Source organism: Lynx rufus, unplaced genomic scaffold, assembly GCF_022079265.1.
Source record: "Lynx rufus isolate CCGP_SWC_20201006 ecotype Redwood Valley unplaced genomic scaffold, mLynRuf1.p SCAF_2, whole genome shotgun sequence".
NCBI lineage: Eukaryota > Metazoa > Chordata > Mammalia > Carnivora > Felidae > Lynx > Lynx rufus.
The window spans coordinates 130,134,325-130,152,702 of record NW_025814834.1 but is presented as its reverse complement, the minus strand read 5'-3'; the positions used below and the strand labels follow the sequence as shown (position 1 = coordinate 130,152,702).

General features: G+C 38.4%; 1 protein-coding gene across 2 annotated transcripts in view; it reads right to left on the bottom strand.

Annotated features, from left to right (window-relative positions):
• The window catches only part of LOC124515297 (calcium-binding mitochondrial carrier protein SCaMC-1), a 52,655-nt gene that overhangs the window by 5,578 nt on the left and 28,699 nt on the right, over nt 1-18,378 (bottom strand). The window contains exons 5-8 of one of the 2 annotated variants that reach the window (XM_047084068.1): nt 15,097-15,255; nt 12,618-12,770; nt 5,852-5,959; nt 3,990-4,157 (exon numbers count right to left, since the gene is read on the bottom strand). In XM_047084068.1, the coding sequence (XP_046940024.1) occupies nt 3,990-4,157; nt 5,852-5,959; nt 12,618-12,770; nt 15,097-15,255 (588 nt within the window). The remainder of the gene's footprint in view (nt 1-3,989; nt 4,158-5,851; nt 5,960-12,617; nt 12,771-15,096; nt 15,256-18,378) is intronic. The other variant, XM_047084070.1, reaches the window with a different exon arrangement.

Here is an 18,378-nt window from a genome sequence, read left to right as displayed (position 1 = left end):
AATCCCTACTCAAATCCCAAAGATATTTTTTGAGGAAAAAGAGAAAACTACCCTAAAATTCATATGGAATCTCAAGAGACCCCAACGGCCAAAATAACCTTAGAAAAAAAGAATAAACTTGGAGGCCTCATACTCCCTTATTTGAATAAATACTACAAAGCAACAGTAGTCAGATGGTGTGGTACTGCCGTAAAGACAGATATATAGATCAATGGAACAAAAACAGAGAGCCCAGAAATAAATTGTTGAATATATGGCCAAATGATCATCAACAAGGATGCCAAGACTACATACTAGAGAAAGAACAGTCTCTTTAACAAATGGTGTGGGAAAAACTGAATATCCACATGCAAAAAATAAAGTTGGACCTTTACCTTACACCATGTACAAAAGTTAACTCAAAATGGATTAAAGACCCAAACATAAGACCTAATACTATAAAACTTCTAGGAGAAAACACAGGTTAAATGTTTCAGGATACTGAATTCGGCAATGATTTCTTGGACATGATGTCAAAAGCACGGGCAACAAAAGCAAAAATAGATAAATGAATTTCACCAATTTAAAATCTTCTGTGCAGCAAAGGAAACAATCAGCAGGTGAAAAGGCAATCTACGGAATGGGAGAATATATTTGCAAACCACACAACTGATAAGGATTAACACCCAAAATATATAAAGAACTCCTATAACTCCACAACAATTAAAAAAAATTAAAAATGGGTAAAGGCAACAGATATATGAAAAGATGCTCAACATCACTAATCATCAGGGAAATACAAATCAAAACCATAATGAGATATCACTTTATACCTGTCAGAATGGAATAAAAAAGACAAGAAATAACAAGTGTTGGTGAGGATGTGGAGCAAAAGGAACCTTCATGCACCATTAGTAGGAATGCCAATTGGTATGGCCACTGTGGAAAACAGTACAGAGGTTTCTTGAAAAAATAAAAGTGGAACAACCATATCATCCAGCAATACCACTACTGGGTATTTACCCAAGGAAAATGAAAAGACTAATTCAAAAAGATATATGTACCCGTATGTTTACTGCAGCATTATCTATAATAGCTAAGATACGGAAGCAACCTAAGTGTCCATGGACAGATAAATGGATAGAACAGATACACTGTGTGTGTGTTCATGTGCATGTGCATATACACATATATATACATTCATACATACACACACATACAATGGAATATTACTCAGCCATAAAAAATAAGATCTTGCCATTTGCAACAACATGAATGGACCTAGAGAATATTATGAGGGTATTAAGTGAAATAAGTCATACAGAGAAAGACCCTTACCACATGATTTCATTTATATGTAGAATCTAAAAAGCAAAACAAATGAAAAAAAAAAAAACAAAAAAAGGCAGATACAGACTTTTTAATGTTTATTTATTTATTTTGAGAGAGAGAAAGAGTGCACAAGCAGGAAGGAGCAAAGAGAGAGAGAGGAGAGAGAGAATCAGAGAATCCCAAGCAGGCTCCACGCTGTCAGCTTACAGCCTGACACAGGGCTCGATCCCACAAACTGTGAAATCATGACCTGAGCCAAAATCAAGAGTTGGCGTTTCAACTGACTGAGCCACCCAGGTGCGCAGAAACAGACTCTCAAATACAGAGAACAAACTGATAGTTGTAAAAGGGTGGAGGATTGGGGGATGGGCAAAATGGATGAAGAGGAGTGGGAAGCACAGTATGGAATAAATAAGTCACAAGGATGAAAGGTACAGCATAGGCAGTATAGCCAATGGTATTATAATAGTGTTGTATGGTGACAGATGACAGGTGACACTACTGGTGAACATAACACACAGAGTTGTCAAATCACCATGTTGTATACCTACAATTAGCATAACATTGTGTATCAACTATACTTCAACAAAATTGGCAAAAATTTGGATAGACATTTCTCCAAAAATATATATAAATGGACAGTAAATGTATGAAAAGATCTTCAACATCGCTATCATCTGAGAAATGAAAGTCAAAAGCATAATGAGACGCTGCCTCATCTCTGTTAGGATGGCCACTATTTAAAAAAAACAAACAGGGGCACCTGGGTGGGTCAGTCGGTTGAGCATCTGACTTCGGCTCAGGTCATGATCTTGCAGTTGACAAGTTTGAGCCCCACATTGGGCTCTGTGCTGACAGCTCAGACCCTGGACCCTACTTCAGATTCTGTGTCTCCCTCTCTCTCCCCCTCCCCCGCTCATGCTCTATCTCTCTCTATCACAAAAAAAAATATAAATGCTAAAAAAATTAAATAAGTAAAATAAACAGAAGCTATCAAGTGTTAGCAAGGATGTAGAAAAATTAGAATTCTTGTGTACTGTTGGTAGGAATGAAATAGGGTATAACCATGGAAACCAGTTTGACAGTTCCTCAAAAAGCTTAACATAGAATTACCATAGGACCCAGCAATTCTATGCCTCACTATATACCCAAAGGAATTGAAAGCAGAGACTTGACAAGATACCTGTACCCCAATGTTCACTGTAGCATTATTCATAATAGCCAAAAAACAGAAATGAGCCAAGTATCCACCAACAGATGAACAGATAAGCAAGATGTGGTATATACATACGATGGAATCTTATTCAGCCAATAGGAGTGAAGTTCTGATACGCTACAACATGGATGAACCCTGAAAACATTATACTAAATGAAATAAGCCAGACAAAAAGGGACATGAGTCCCTTGTAGAATACATGATTCTACTTGTATGAAATAACTAGAATAGGCAAATTCATATAGACAGAAAGTAGATTAGAGGTGACCCGGGGCTGGGAGGAGGGGAGAGTGGGGAGTTATTTCATAACAGATACAGAGTTTATGTTTGGGATTATGAAAAAAACACTGGAAATAGTGGGGATGGAACACAGTACTGTGAATGTAATTAATATCCCTGAATTATAATACCCTTAAGGATGGTTAAAAATGACAAATTTTATGTTACATACATTTTACCACAATTTTAAATTAAATTTTAAATTCTAAAGGCCACTGAACTGTACACTTTATATGAATGAAATGTATGGCATGTAAATTATATCCTAATAAATTTGTTTAGAAAAAAAGGTAAAGTCCTCTAAGAAAACATTCATTACACATGCCACCCTTCCTCTCAGCTATAGGTGGGGTCCCTTCCAAATGCGCCCAGGCTTATTTCTATCACAGCACAGCTAACCACACTATGCTTTAGTAGTCTGCCTATCTCCCCGACCAGAACTTCAGTTTTTCAAAGGCAAAAACTGAAACTGTTTGTCAGATTCATAAATTATTAAACGGTTCAATGGCAGAGTTGACCCAAGATTTGTAGTCTAAGTTGTCTTTTCAGTACCAGGGGTGAATCTGTGCCATATACACCAGTCTCTCAGCTTTATCAATGTCAGATTTTAACAAATCAAAGAAAATGCGCCCTTCTTGCTTATTTTGTCTCCCCTCAAAAAAAAAAAAATCCTTAATACCATCTTCTCAGCTGAATAACTATACTTGAATGTGAGTTTGCTCACTTCATTAATAAAAATAATTTGCAGGGAGAGGCACCTGGGCGGCTCAGTCGGTTACTAAGCTTCCAACTCTTGATTTCAGTTCAGGTCATGATCTCACAGGTTTGTGAGTTCAAGCCCAAGTCTGCACTATCAGTGCAGAGCATGCTTGGGATTCGCTCTTTCCCTCTCTCTCTATGCCCCTCCCCTGCTCATGCAGTCTCTTTCAAAATAAATAAATAAACATTAAAAAATTTTTAAAAAATAATTCCCAGGGAGATCTGATACAAAGGTGACCACAGGCATATGGGGTCTTATATTCAAGGTACTTGAAAAAAAATGATTAAATAACACAGCCCTGAATCTGCTTCTGGTCACAAACTATTTCCTGGTATATATGTGCTTCTTTATATGAAGTCAAATTCTAACAATAGGAACTATATTAACTACATTTTCAGATTTAAAACATGGCTGCAAACTCACCTCATACACAGCAAGATCTATACCTGCATAAGGTACGATGCCTAATAAATTGGGAATATAACCTTTGTAAAAAGCTCCCACGCCTTCATGTTTCAAAATCTTCTTGGCACAATCAAATATTCCATAATATTGTCCAGTTTTGCCTACAGCCAGCCTGGTTTTTATAACCTAGTTATAAAAGAATATAACAAAATGTTATTATTTATATTAAGTCCATCATGGAATTCAAAGTATTTTACAGAGAACAAATACCCAGCACATAGTGTCCCTCAAATGACTGTCTAGTTTGTTGATGTGTTATCCCTCACATAGCATGACTAGTGAAGGGCTAAGATGACACCCAAGAGGACCTATTTACTTTAAAGAGGATCTGAATGAGGGTAGTGGCAGAGGAAATAGAAAATAATTTACAGAGGTCTTAAAATTAGATATGGAGGGTAAGGGAAATGGTAGCACAAAGGATGATCCCAGTGTTTCTAGCTTGAACACAGGAGGGAGGCAGCAGAGAAGTGGGAAACTGATGCTATTAACTGAGATGGAGGCTATAAGAGGAAGACTATGTATTCCATTAGGATATTTTTAAGGGGTTATGGGAAATAATATGAATAACCATATTAAGATGCTTGCAAGGAAAGCTGTATTAATATGCATAGCACAAAGGTGAAAATGAAGGGTATTTTTTGCTTAGATCTTATTATATGCTGAAAACCCCTTTGTCATACCAATAAAGATAGCCACATCTGTAATATTATTTTCGCTCTAAAGCAAGAGTTGGCAAACTTTTCCTGCAAAGGCCTCATGGTAAATATTTCATTCTTTGCAGCCCTAAAATATCAGGTCTGTTGCATATTTTTTAACCTCCTTTTAAAAATGTATAAAATCATTCTTAGCTCAAGGGCTATACACAGTATTACACAGGTACATGGTTTGCCAACCCCAGGCTCTAATGATAGGATGTCTAGTTAGGACTACCATTACCTAGTCGAATCTTGAGGTTCCATTATTAAATGTATGGTACAGAACCTCTTTGGAGGGAAATGGGTGCTATAATTCTTATCAACACTGTGGCAGCCAGCCTCCAAGAGGGGCCCCAACTATCCCTGCCTCCTTGTGTTCACACGGTGTGTAGTCCCCTCCCACGCTCCACCAGGGCTGGTCTGTGTGACCAACAGAATATAGCAGAAATGACAGAAGATTGCAGCTTCCATCCTAAGTGCTGGCTAAAACATTCTCTCCCTCTCTCTCTCTCTCATATCACCAACTTGGAGAAAACAGCTACATGTTGTGGGGGTACTCAAACAGCCTATGGAGAGGTCCCTGCGATAAGGAACTGATATCTCCAGCTAATAAACAGGGAGGCCCAGCAACAAACATGTGAGCAAGCTTGGAGGCAGACTCATCTGCAGGTGAACTCTGTGGTGGCTGCGACCCTGACCCACACCTTGATTCTAGGCTCAGAGAAACCCTGGGCCAACGGCACCCGACTAAGCTACTCCCAGACTCCTGACCCACAGAAATCCTGAGATAATAAATGCCCATTTTAAACTGCTAATTTGGGGGGCACCTGGGTGGCTCAGTCGGTTACGCATCCGACTTTGGCTCAGGTCATGATCTCACGGTCCCTGAGTTCTAGCCCCACATCGGGCTCTGTGCTGACAACTCAGAGCCTGGAGCCTGCTTCAGATTCTGTGTCTCCTTCTCTCTCTCCCCCTCCCCTGCTCATGCTCTGTCTCTCTCTGTCTCAAAAATAAATAAAAACATTTAAAAAAATTTAAACTGCTAATCTGGGGGTAACTTGTTACCCAACAGTAGATAATTAAACAAATAGCACCCACACAGTCAGACTTCAGAGTGGTACTTACCTCCATAGGATAAATAATAGTCTGTGCAGTTGCCCCAGCCAAGGAACCAGAAATAAATCTGTCAAAGATTCCTATTTTTTGTCCTTCCACAGTAAGCAACTTCTTATACTGTATAAATACATATTTAAATGTATATTAATACCTGCTATAGACTGAATCATGTCTCCCCCTCCCAAAAAATTCTTATGTTGAAGCTGTAACCACCACTGTGATGATACATGGAGATGGGGCCTCTGGGAGATAAACTGGAGTTAGATGAGGTCATGAGGGTGGGGCTCTTTTAAGCGGCCAACTTCGGCTCAGGTCATGATCTCGCGGTCCGTGAGTTCTAGCCCCGCGTCGGGCTCTATGCTGACAGCTCAGAGCCTGGAGCCGGCTTCAGATTCTGTGTCTCCCTCTCTCTGACTCTCCCCTGTTCATGCTCTGTCTCTCCCTGTCTCAAAAATAAATAAACGTTAAAAAAAAAATTAAAAAAAAAAAAAAGAAAGTGTCCTTAAGAAAGATACCAGAGAGTTTTCTCTCTCTCCCTCTCTTTCTGTTTCTACACACACATGTATGAGAGAAAGGCCATGTAAGAACACATGGCAGCCATGTGCGAGCCAAGAAGAGAGCCCTCACCAGACCAAAACTGACCAAACTGGTCAGCACCCTGGTCTTGGATCCCGCAGTTCCAGGACTGTGAGAAATTAATTTCTGTTGTTTAAACAATCAGTATGGTATTTTGTTATGGCAATGCGAGCTGACTAGGTAAATATCAAAATACAAATTAGCTCCTAAATTGACAATATGATGATGCTTTTCCAAATACATACAGTGCGTTAATACCTCACAGAAAAAAGCAAGGCTCAAATGCTAATACATTCAGTTTACTGGACAGCGGTTTTCAAGTTAGATTTCCACAGAACACAGATGTTCCACAGACGGGACCCAGTTGTTCCTTTGCTAAAACACAATTCATAGCACTCATACAGGGTTGATGAAGTGTTTACAATTTTTAGATGTTTTTCTCATAGTTTTTCTTTTTTAAGATGAGTTTATTTTCACCAGTATAAATAAAATAAGTGACAAATATTAACAAAACAACTTAGAAAGATTTCTGTAGGTAATACATATAATTACTCTACCACATCAACCCCAGAGCCCATCTGGCCCACTGGTACTAAAGCAACCAACACAGCCAATCTGGCCAAGGGTAAAATCTGACCCCGATGCATCCAAAATGTCCACAGACCAGGATGATAATATCACAGGCTCCAGATACAGGCAGACCTGGGGCTGGAACTCCAGAAACATGTGGCCCTGAGCAAGTTCATGAGCATGTTTCCTCACCTATGATAACAACCTATCTCACAAGGTTGCTAAAAGTATTAAATAATATAATACAGCAGAGTGTTGAGGACATGGCGAATGTTCAGCAAATGTGATCACTATTACTCTTTACTTCTTACAACTTGGAAAGAAAAGCTGTGCCCAAACAGACTGTGGTCATAAACCAGGCAAATCAGACTCCTTGTTTTAGAAAGGTAAGGAGAGTCTACAAAGGTAATTATTAACCACCGACCCTGGAGGGAGAAGTGGAATAAATCAACAGAGAGAAGCAGGAGACTAACTGAGCCCTCAAAGCCACCCTAAAATCCTTTTGTCTGTCCTTTTCCATGTGTTACAACACCTATTTCAATCGTTTCCATCCTCCTCTAGCTTCCAATACCACTTCCTCCCTCATTCTCAGCGACTGTCCTTTCTTGGGAACTCAAGTAAGAACAGAGGCTACCAGGCAAGGGTATTCCTGCCCATTCTCTGCAAAATTATCCACATCCACATATATCTTCTTTCTTCCCAAAGTGACATAAGAAGAGTCCCCCGTACCATCAAAGCCAATCCTTCCCAGGGCATCTGGATAGCACCTATGTCTCCCCAGCCCTTCCACCCCCATCCCCACTTCCTGTGAACACCTGCTGCGTTTACCAGCCTCTCCCACCTATACTTTTAACTTCATTCTTTGTGTTGACATGCTTGCTTCAGCAATGGGCACATTAAAATAAAACATATCAAAACCCTCCCTCTGTCCACCATCTTTCTATCACTCTCCTTCATATCTTCTTCCTTTCACTCAAGTCCAACTTCCCAAAAATGTGTCTACACTGTACAATTATTGTCACCCCCTGGTTTACAGTCATTTCAGAATGGTTTCTCATCTCTTTACTTCACTGGAACATTTATGCCAAGTTCTCCTGTCTGTGTGTTGATAAATCCTAAAAGACCCTTTCCTTATTGTATTTACCAGCCTCTAGCACTTGACCCTTCACAAAACCCTGTTAATCCTCTGACTTCTAGGCCATCACTCTCTGCATTTCCTCCTGTCCCTCTGGCTATTCCTTCTCAGTCTTTTCTGCAACGGGCTCCTTTTACTTCTCCCTGGCAGATTCCCAGAATTCTTCCATTCTATAAGCCTTCCTCAGCAATCCATTTCAATGGCTGCAACTCAAAAATAACCTCTCCATCAGAGATCAAAAGTCCCACTGGACAGCTACCTGCTCGTGTTGCAGAGATGTCCCAAATTCAGCTTGTCCAAAATGGAACATGTCACTTTAGCCGAAAATCTATTCCTCTTATTGTATTCTCTATGTATTTTAATTGTTCAAATTAGGAACCAGAGTATCATCTCTGATTCCTCTTTCTTTCTCACTTCAATATCTACTCAGTCAGCAAGTTGTGCTGATTCTATTTCCAAAATATTTTTCAGTTCATTTCCTTCTCCAATTTCTCCAGCCACCACCCTGCACTGGTGATCATCATTTCTTACCTGAATTATAGAAATATTTCCTTAAATATTAGTCTCCCTGCCTCCAGTCTGACCTCACTTGCCTCTAATACATCCTCCATTTTTTCCGTGTTGGTCTTTCTTAAATGTAGATATACTCATTTCACTTCTCTATATAAAATGTCCAATAGTCCCTCACCCTATTCAGGATAAAATCAAAATTCCTGTTACATTTGGCTTCTGCCTACCTGTCCAGCCTGCTTTCATCATTATCTTCCCAGAAACACACTCCACTGCACTGGAGTCAAATGAACCACCTTCAATTTCCTAAGTGAATGATGCTCCCCTGTGCCTGCATTTCTGCTTCTGCTTGAAATACACATTTTCCCTTCACCCTAGTGGACTTGAGATGCAGGCAGGCTTGGGCTCAAATTCCAGCTCTGGGAGCTCTGTGCTTTCACTCATCAGTAAGGACTCACTGTCACTGGGCAGAATACTGGGAATATAAACCTGCAAAGAGATATTGCCTAAGGAAGCTCTCATTAAGGAGAGAGAGAAGCACTGAGATAATCAGAATTTAGTGTGATAATTCTAATAGAGGGAAACAAAGGAACTGTAACAGTGAAGAAGGTTTCCTGGAGGAAATAACTCTTGAGTAAAGTCCTTCAGGATGTTCACCACTATATGACACTCATTTACAAACACTTATTGACCACTTCTCACAGGCCAGGCTCCAAGTGCTAGAGTCCCTGGAGAAGAAGCCACAACCCTGCCCTCATGGAGCTTTCATTCTAATTCAACTCCACTTTATTACAATGTCAATACACAACTTAAAAGTTTTCCTCCCAGATCTTAGATTGGGATACTTTGATAAAACATACGTTAACAGGCAGCTTCTGCTCTGAATTCAAAATGAATAAACAAGGGGCACCTGAGTGACTCAGTCAGTTAAGGGTCTGACTTTGGCTCTGGTCATGATCTCACTGTTCGTGAGTTTGAGCCCCGCATTGGCCTCTGTGCTCACAGCTTGGAGCCTGGAGCCTGCTTCAGATTCTGTGGCTCCCTCCCTCTCTGCCCCTCCCCCACTCACACGCTGTCTCTTTCTCTCTCATAAATAAACAAACTTCTTAAAAAAATTAAGAAAAATGAATAAGCAAAAATTCTACATTTCTTTTAAGAGCTACTAAGGAAAGAGTACAGAATTCTTTTTGATCACTGAATAATACTCCACATATATATACCACATCTTTTTTATCCATTCATCTGTCAATGAATATTTGGGCTCTTTCCATACTTCTATAAACATTGAGGTACATGCTGCTATAAGCATTAGGGTACATGTGCCCCTTCAAAACAGCACACCTAACTACATGGCAATGAGAAAGAACGAAATATGGCCCTTTGTAGCCACATGGATGGAACTGGAGAGTGTTATGCTAAGTGAAATAAGCCATACAGAGAAAGACAGATACCATATGTTTTTACTCTTATGTGGATCCTGAGAAACTTAACAGAAACCCATGGAGGAGGGGAAGGAAAAAAAAAAAGAGGTTAGAGTGGGAGAGAGCCAAAGCATAGGAGACTCTTAAAAACTGAGAACTGAGGGTTGATGGGGGGTGGGAGGGAGGGGAGGGTGGGTGATGGGTATTGAGGAGGGCACCTTTTGGGGTGAGCACTGGGTGTTGTATGGAAACCAATTTGACAATAAATTTCATATATTGAAAAAAAAAACAGCACACCTATATCCCTTGGATAGATAACCTTGTAGTGCAATTGCTGGCTCATAGGGTAGTTCTATTTTTAGTTTTTTGAGGAACATCCATACTGTTTTCCAGAGTGGCTGCATCAGTTTGCATTCCCACCAGCAGTGCAAAAGGGTGTTTCTTTCTCTGCATCCTCACCAACATCTGTCATTACCTGAGTTGTTCATTGTAGCCATTCTGACAGGTGTGAGGGGGTATCTCATTGTGGTTTTGATTTGTATTTCACTCATCATCAGTGATGTTGAGCATCTTTTCATATCTGTTAGCTATCTGGATGTCTTCTTTGGAAAAGTGTCTATTTGTGTCTTTTTCCCATTTCTTCCCTGGATTATTTTTTGGGTGTTGAATTTGAAAAGTTCTTTAGATTTTGGATACGAACCCTTTATCTGATATGTCATTCATTTACAGGTATCTTCTCCAATTCTGTTAGTTGCCTTTTAGTTTTGCTGATTGTTTCCTTCACTGTGCAGAAACTTTTTATCTTGATGAGGTCCCAATAGTTCATTTGTGCTTTTGTTTCCCTTGTCTCTGGAGACATGTTGAGTAAGAAGTTGCTGCAGCTGAGGTCAAAGAGGTCGTTTTCTATTTTTTCTTCTAGGATTCTGATGGTTTACATTTAGGTCTTTCATCTATTTTGAATTTATTTTTGTGTATGGTATAAGAAAGTGGTCCATGTTCATTCTTCTGCTCTATCCTTCAATGGAGTATTAGTCGACAATCAAAAAGAATGAAATCTTGCCATTTGTGACAACGTGGATGGAACTTGGTATTATGCTAAGCGAAATTAGTCAGAGAAAGATAAATATCATATGACTTCACTCATATGTGGGATTTAAGATACAAAACAGATGAACATAAGGGAAGGGAAGCAAAAATAATATAAAAACAGGGAGGGGGACAAAACATGAGAGACTCTTAAATACAGAGAAAAAACTGAGGGTTGCTGGAGGGGTTGTGGGTTGGGGTAGGGCTAAATGGGTAAGGGGCATTAAGGAGGACACTTGTTGGAAAGAGCACCAGGTGTTATACGAAGGGGATGAATCACTGGATTCTACTCTTGAAATCATTATTGCACTATATGCTAACTTGGATGTAAATTTAAAAATAAATAAATAAAATTTTTAAAAAAGAGAGAAACAGAAGAAAAAAGAATGAAATATTGCCATTTACAACAAGGTAGATGGAAGTAGAATGTATTATGCTAAGCGAAATAAGTCAGTCAGAGAAAGATAAATACTTGATTTCACTCATATGTGGAATTTAAGAAACACAACAGATGAACATAGGGGAAGGGAAGGAAAAATAAGATAAAAACAGAGAGGGAGGCAAACCATAAGAGACTCTTAAATACAGAGAACAAACTAAGATTTTTCTGGAGGGGAGGTGGGTAGAGGGATGGGCTAAATGGGTGATGGGCATTAAGGAGGGCACTTGTTGGGATGAGGACTGGGTGTTGTATGTAAGTGATGAATCGCTAAATGCTACTCCTGAAACCATTATTATACTATACGCTAACTAATTTGGATTTAAATAAAAATTTAAAAATATAAAGAAAGAAAGAAAGAAGGAAAGAAAAGAAAAGAAAAAAGAAAAGAAAGAAAGTCTTTTTTTTTTTTTTTTTTTTTTAGGGGCACCTTGGTGGCTCAGCAAATTGAGCATCTGACTCTTAATTTCAGCTCAGGTTACAATCCCAGGGTTGTGAGATCGAGCTTAGGATGCTCTCTCTCTCCCCCTCTGGCCCTCTCCCCAGTTCATGTGTTCTCTCTCTAAAATAAAACAAATAATAATAATAATAAACGTCTTTTTTAAAATAAATCACATGAAATTAAGAATCCTAGAGTTTAGGGACGCCTGCGTGGCTCAGTCAGTTAAGTGTCCGACTTCAGCTCAGATCATGATCTCACAGTTCATGGGTTCAAGCCCCACATCAGGCTCTGTGCTGACAGCTTGGAGCCTGGAGCCTGCTTGGGATTCTATGTCTCCCTCTCTGTCTCTGCCCCTCCCCTGCTCACGTTCTTTCTCTTAAAAATAAAATAAACATTAAAAAAAAATCCTAGAGTTTAGTCATAAGGAATTTGAGTTTATCTAGTCTAATCTCCTATAAGAGAAATTCCTCCTGGAGTAGATGTGGAAAATTATTATGCATTACAACAAGAACCCAAAAAGCACTGTATGTTCACTGCTATTGAATCAGTTTATTAACTCCTCTTTGTTAATAAATTCCATAGGTGATAACAATTACCTGTTCATATGACCAGAACTTAACAGCTGTCTCAGGAGCAATTTTAAGGACATTTGTACCATTTCCTCTCCAAAGGGAGCGGATACCTCCTTCCTTCACCATCTGTCGAAAGCCGCCATATATGTTCATTTTGCCTGATTTTGAACCGTGGACCTAAAAATAAAAGCAGAGTGATACAAAATACTGGTGGCATGTTACTGTTACTATTTCTAAGGTAACCATACAAACCACCCTCTTTATTTCAACACTATTTATTACTGCAAGAAGATATGTTTAAAAATAGAATCTAGAAAAAATAAAACTAGAATATAGAATATAGAAAGCTCATAAAATATATAATGATGGGAAGAATTATTACCACATTGTAGAGGCTGATTCCAAATCTAAAACTAAGAAAAATCAGTACCCTCAGTGTGGGAAAGCAGGCAGACAGGACATGATCAAAATTAAAATTATTACAGACAACAATAAGATAACATGAACCAAAGTATGTATTAGACTACAGAACTGCCCTTGGAATGTGAACAAGTTCAGTTTAAGAGACTTTTAAAAATACACTGCAAGTAATATACTATCTCTCCGCTCCCCAGAAGCAATACCACCATGAAATATAAATGGGTGTGAAAACAATTTTGTATTTTGTATATCAGAGCCATAGACAATGGAATGCACACAGCCTCCCACCAAAACTTAAAATACCTTCAATGGCTTATCTCAAAGCCTCTCTAGGCAATAAATTCATGGCAGTACCACTTGCCTCACCCAGTGAATACTTGGTTTATACCACAGATGTGATCATTATTTAAATACACTAGACCTTATAACTGCCTCTGTATAACAATGACAAAATCTAATAAGCCAAAAACAGTTATAGAAATCAGCTCGTCTTCTGATCATTTTGGTTATGGTTATGAGTGGCTACTGAATGAGTGGCTACTGTAAAAAACAGAAAAACAATATGTGAAGGGCTGAAGAATAAATGTCAGCCACGTGGGCAATATATGATTGATCCACAATAAAAACTCTGGACATCAAAGACTCAGACGAACTTTCTTGGTTGGTTTGCAACACTGTGCATATTGTCATACATCAATGCTGGAACATAACACATGGCAACTCTACAGGGAGAAGAAAACAAAAACTCTGCATTTGGTGCTTTCCCAGACTTGTCCTTATATGCTTTTTTCCTTGGCTGATTTGAATCTGTATCTTTCCTTGTAATAAACCACATCCATGAGTATTAAAGCTTCTAGTATATTCTGTGAGCCTTCCAGAATTATTGAACCTGAAGGTAATTTTGAAAAACCCCACCCACCTACCCCACAGAACTTGCAGGAAATAAAGTCCAGAGATATCCATTTTATTTTAAATGAACTTCACAATAAAATATGACAAAGGAAAAGATGAATGCTTATTCAAGCTCTCTCAAAGTCAATTTACTATCATTCCTAAAGAAAAACACAAACACCAATTCCTTCTTATTCTTCTTTAATGCACTATTTTTACCCCTAAATATATCTTGGGATTTAGGTACATTCTGAATGGATGCTGTTAAAAATATTGTCAGAAATGTTTTTATACCTAAATCTAATGACAAGTATAAAAAATGTTGACCACAGGTATGACAACACAACTTGTAAAAACTCATTTTTAAGCAACTACTATATTCCAGTAGGGTTTTCCAGTTTATCAGGCATTTGCACATACTTTAAATCATCTAATTCTTACAACTAGCCTTGTTAGATATTCTTAATCCCACTCCCAGATGAAGGAAAATGAGACCTCAGGGGTTCCATGCAGTGTGAGAACCACAGCTCTATAGCCAAAGATACTCCATTCCTTGTCTAATTTGCTATAAAGGAAAAATTATTTACTTCTCTGAGCCTCAGGTTCTCCAGAGATAATGTGAGAATATAATACCCACTTGCTATGAAGATTAAATGGGTTACCATAATGAGCACCAAATAAATATCAATTCCTTTCCTTTCTCCTTCTTTCCACTCTGATCAGCCAAAGCCACATTGCAGGTAAATAGCAAAGTCAGTCTATAAATCCAGGTCTTTTCTACTAACCTTATCTTTAGAATGATTTTAAAAATCACATCCCTGTTCCCAGATTCTAAAACTTAGAAACATTCCACTTTGAGAAAGTACACAAAACAGAAGGAAAATATAAATAATTTAAGGAGAATCCTACAATAATGGCCTAGAGATTTTTTTCTCATTAAACATTTGAAAAGTCATAGAATGCCAAAGACTAAAAGTTCATCACACAACAATTTAAGGTTTTACAGAACACTGAAATACTTACATGGACTGAATTCAGGATTAATAGCAACAAAATAGAGCTTTCATACTTTCTTTTTTAAGGTATGAAAGAATATTACTAAGAAATTTTAAAACTTCTTTTTCAAACCAGCACATTTCTCACTGTTTCAGAATATGTAGGAGAAACTTAGACACAAGATCATAAAGTTCACCTGCATCATGACTTTCAGACGATCCAAAGGGGCAGTGCTTGTTCGAGAGACGGCACCAGCAATACCTCCTGCCAAAAGCTGCCTCCACCACTGTCCGGACTTCTTTTCTTCTTCAGTGAACTCATCCGGAATAGTTAAACTGTCTCCTATGTCAATACCCTGTTAAATGGAAAGATCCCCATGCCCCTTCAATTAAAAATAGATCACTCCAGAAGGTTTCTCTTGGAGAAGAATCCTGTGTTAGTTTATAGTGAACATCAACTTCATTCCTTAGAAAGTATACTAAGCCAAATTCCACAGAAGATGGTGGAGCATCATGGAGACCCTGAACTTGTCTCCTCCCTGAAATGCAGCTAGGTCAGCACCAAACCGTTTTGAACAACTAGGAAACTGATATGGGGACTAACGCAACAATCTACGTAACTTGAGCCACAGAACTCGGCAGGAACGTGGCATGAAGAGGTGAGCTGGGGTCAGAAAGGCTACGGAGGGTAGGGAGCCATTTTCCTGGGAAGAGGACAGAGAGAGAGAGAGAAAGGGGAAGAGAGTGGTGCATCAGGATTGCACAAGAAAAGCACACCCCTTGAAAGTAGCTGGAGAGAAAGAGAAAGAGTGTAAACACTCACAGGGGACTGAACAAGAAATCTTTTCACCCAAACCATTGATGGGGAGAAAGGAGAGGGTTTCAATACCACTAGGATTCTATAAACAGTGGAGCATAGAGTCTGAAGTTTCATCTGAACTAGAGCTTAGAACCAGGATAATAAGAATACTAGCTGGGGTTGAAAAAAGCATAGAAGACACCAGAGAATCCCTTTCTGTGGAGAAAAAAATAAAATCTAGTCAGGAGGAAATTAAAAATGTTATAATCAAGATACAATCTCGAATGGATGCCATTACAGCAAAGATGGACGAAGCAGAACAGTGAATAAGCGATATAGAAGATAAAATTATGGAGATTAATTAAGCAGAAAAAAAAGAGGAAAACAAAGGCAAAAGATCATGATACAAGACTTAGAGAATTCAGTGACTTATTAAAAAGGAATAACATCCGAATCATAGGAGTCCCAGAAGATGAAGCCAGAGAAAAGGCGCAGAAGGTTTATGTGAGCAAATTATAGTGGAAAACTTTCCTAATTGGGGAAGGACACAGACATCAAAATCCAAGAAGCACAGAGAACTCTCATTAGATTCAACCAGAACTGACCATCACCAAGGCATATCATAGTCAAATTCACAAAATCCACAGACAAGGAAAGAATTATGAAAGCAGCAAGGGGAAAAAAAAAAAGTCCTTAACCTACAAGAGAAGACAGATCAGTTTCACAGCAGACCTAACCACAGAAACTTGACAGGCCAGAAAGGAGTGGCAGGATATATTCACCGTGCTGACTCAGAAAAATATGCAGCCAAAAATTCTTTATCCAGCAAGGTTGTCATTCAAAATTAGAAGGAGAGACAAAGAGTTTCCCAGACAAACAAAAACTAAAAGAGTTCATGACCACTAAACCAGCCCTGCAAGAAATTTTAAGTCAAACTCTTTGAGTGGAGAAAAGACAAAACAAAACAAAACAAACAAACAAAAAACAGAAGCAACAAAGACCAAAAGGACCAAAGAACATCAGCAGAAACACCAACTCTACAGGCAACACAATGGCACTAAGTTCATATCTTTCAGTACTCACTCTAAATGTCAATGGACTAAATGCTCCATTAGTCCAGTGGACTAAATGCTCCAAAGACATAGGGTATCATAATGGACAAGAAAACAAGAACCATCTATAAGTGCTTACAAGAGACTCATTTTAGACCTAAAGACACCTGCAGACTGAAAGTGAGGGGATGGAGAGCCATCTATAATGCTAATGGTTATCAAAAGAAAGCTGGAGAAGCCATACTTATATCAGACAAACTGGATTTTAAAAATAAAGACTGTAACAAGAGATGAAGAAGGGCATTATATCATAATTAAAGGGTCTATCCAACAAGAAGATCTAATAATTATAAATATTTATGCCACCAACATGGAAGAACCCAAATATATAAATCAATTAATCACACATAAAGAAACTCATTGCTAATAATACCATAATAGTAGGGGACTTCAACACCCCCACTTACAGCAATGGACAGATCATGTAAGCAGAAAAGCAACAAGAAAACAATGGCTATGAATGACACACTGGACTGGATGCACTTAACAGATATATTCAGAGCATCTCATCCTAAAGCAGCAGAATACACATTCTTCTTGAGTGCACATGGAACATTCCCCAGAATAGATCATATACCAGGTCACAAATCAGCCCTCAACAAATTCAAAAAGATCGAGATCATACCATCCATATTTTCAGACCACTGAAATTCAAAATCACTATGAAATTCAAAATCAACCACAAGGAAAGATTTGGAAAAACCATGAATACTTGGAGATTAAAGAACATCTTATTAAAGAATGAATGGGTTAACCAAGTAATTAAAGAGGAAATTTAAAAATACATGGAAGTCAATGAAAATGAAAACAGGACAGTCCAAATTTTCTGGGATACAGCAAAGGCGGTCATGAGAGGGAAGTATACAGCAATCCAGGCCTTCCTAAAGAAGGAAGAAAGGTCTCAAATACACAACCTAACCTTATACCTCAAAGAACTGGAAAAAGAACAGTAAATAAAGCCCAAAACCAACAGAAGAAGGGAAATAATAAAGATTCGAGCAGAAATCAATGATTTTGAGGAAAAAAAAAAAAAAAAAGAGTAGAACAGATCAATGAAACCATGAGCTGATTCTTTGAAAGAGTTAACAAAATAGATAAAATCCTATCTAGACTGATCAAAAAGGAAAAGGAAAGGACCCAAATAATAAAATCACAAATGAAAGAGGAGAGATCACAACCAACACTGCAGAAGTATGAACAATAATAAGAGAATATTATCAGCAATTATATGCCAACAAATCGGGCAATCTAGAAGAAATAGACAAATTCCTAGAAACATATAAACTACAAAAACTGAAATAGGAAGAAATAGAAAAATTTAACAGAGCCATAACCAGTGAGGAAATTAAATCAGTAATCAAAAATCTCCCAACAAACAAGAGTCCAGGGCTGTATGGCTTTCCAGCGGAATTTTACCAAACATTTAAAGAAGAGTTAACACCTATTCTTTTGAAGCTGTTCCAGAAAAAAAGAAATGGAAGGAAAGATTCCAAACTCATTCTATGCAGCCAGCACTACCTTGATTCCAAAACCAGACAAAGACCCCGCTTAAAAGGAGAACTACAAAC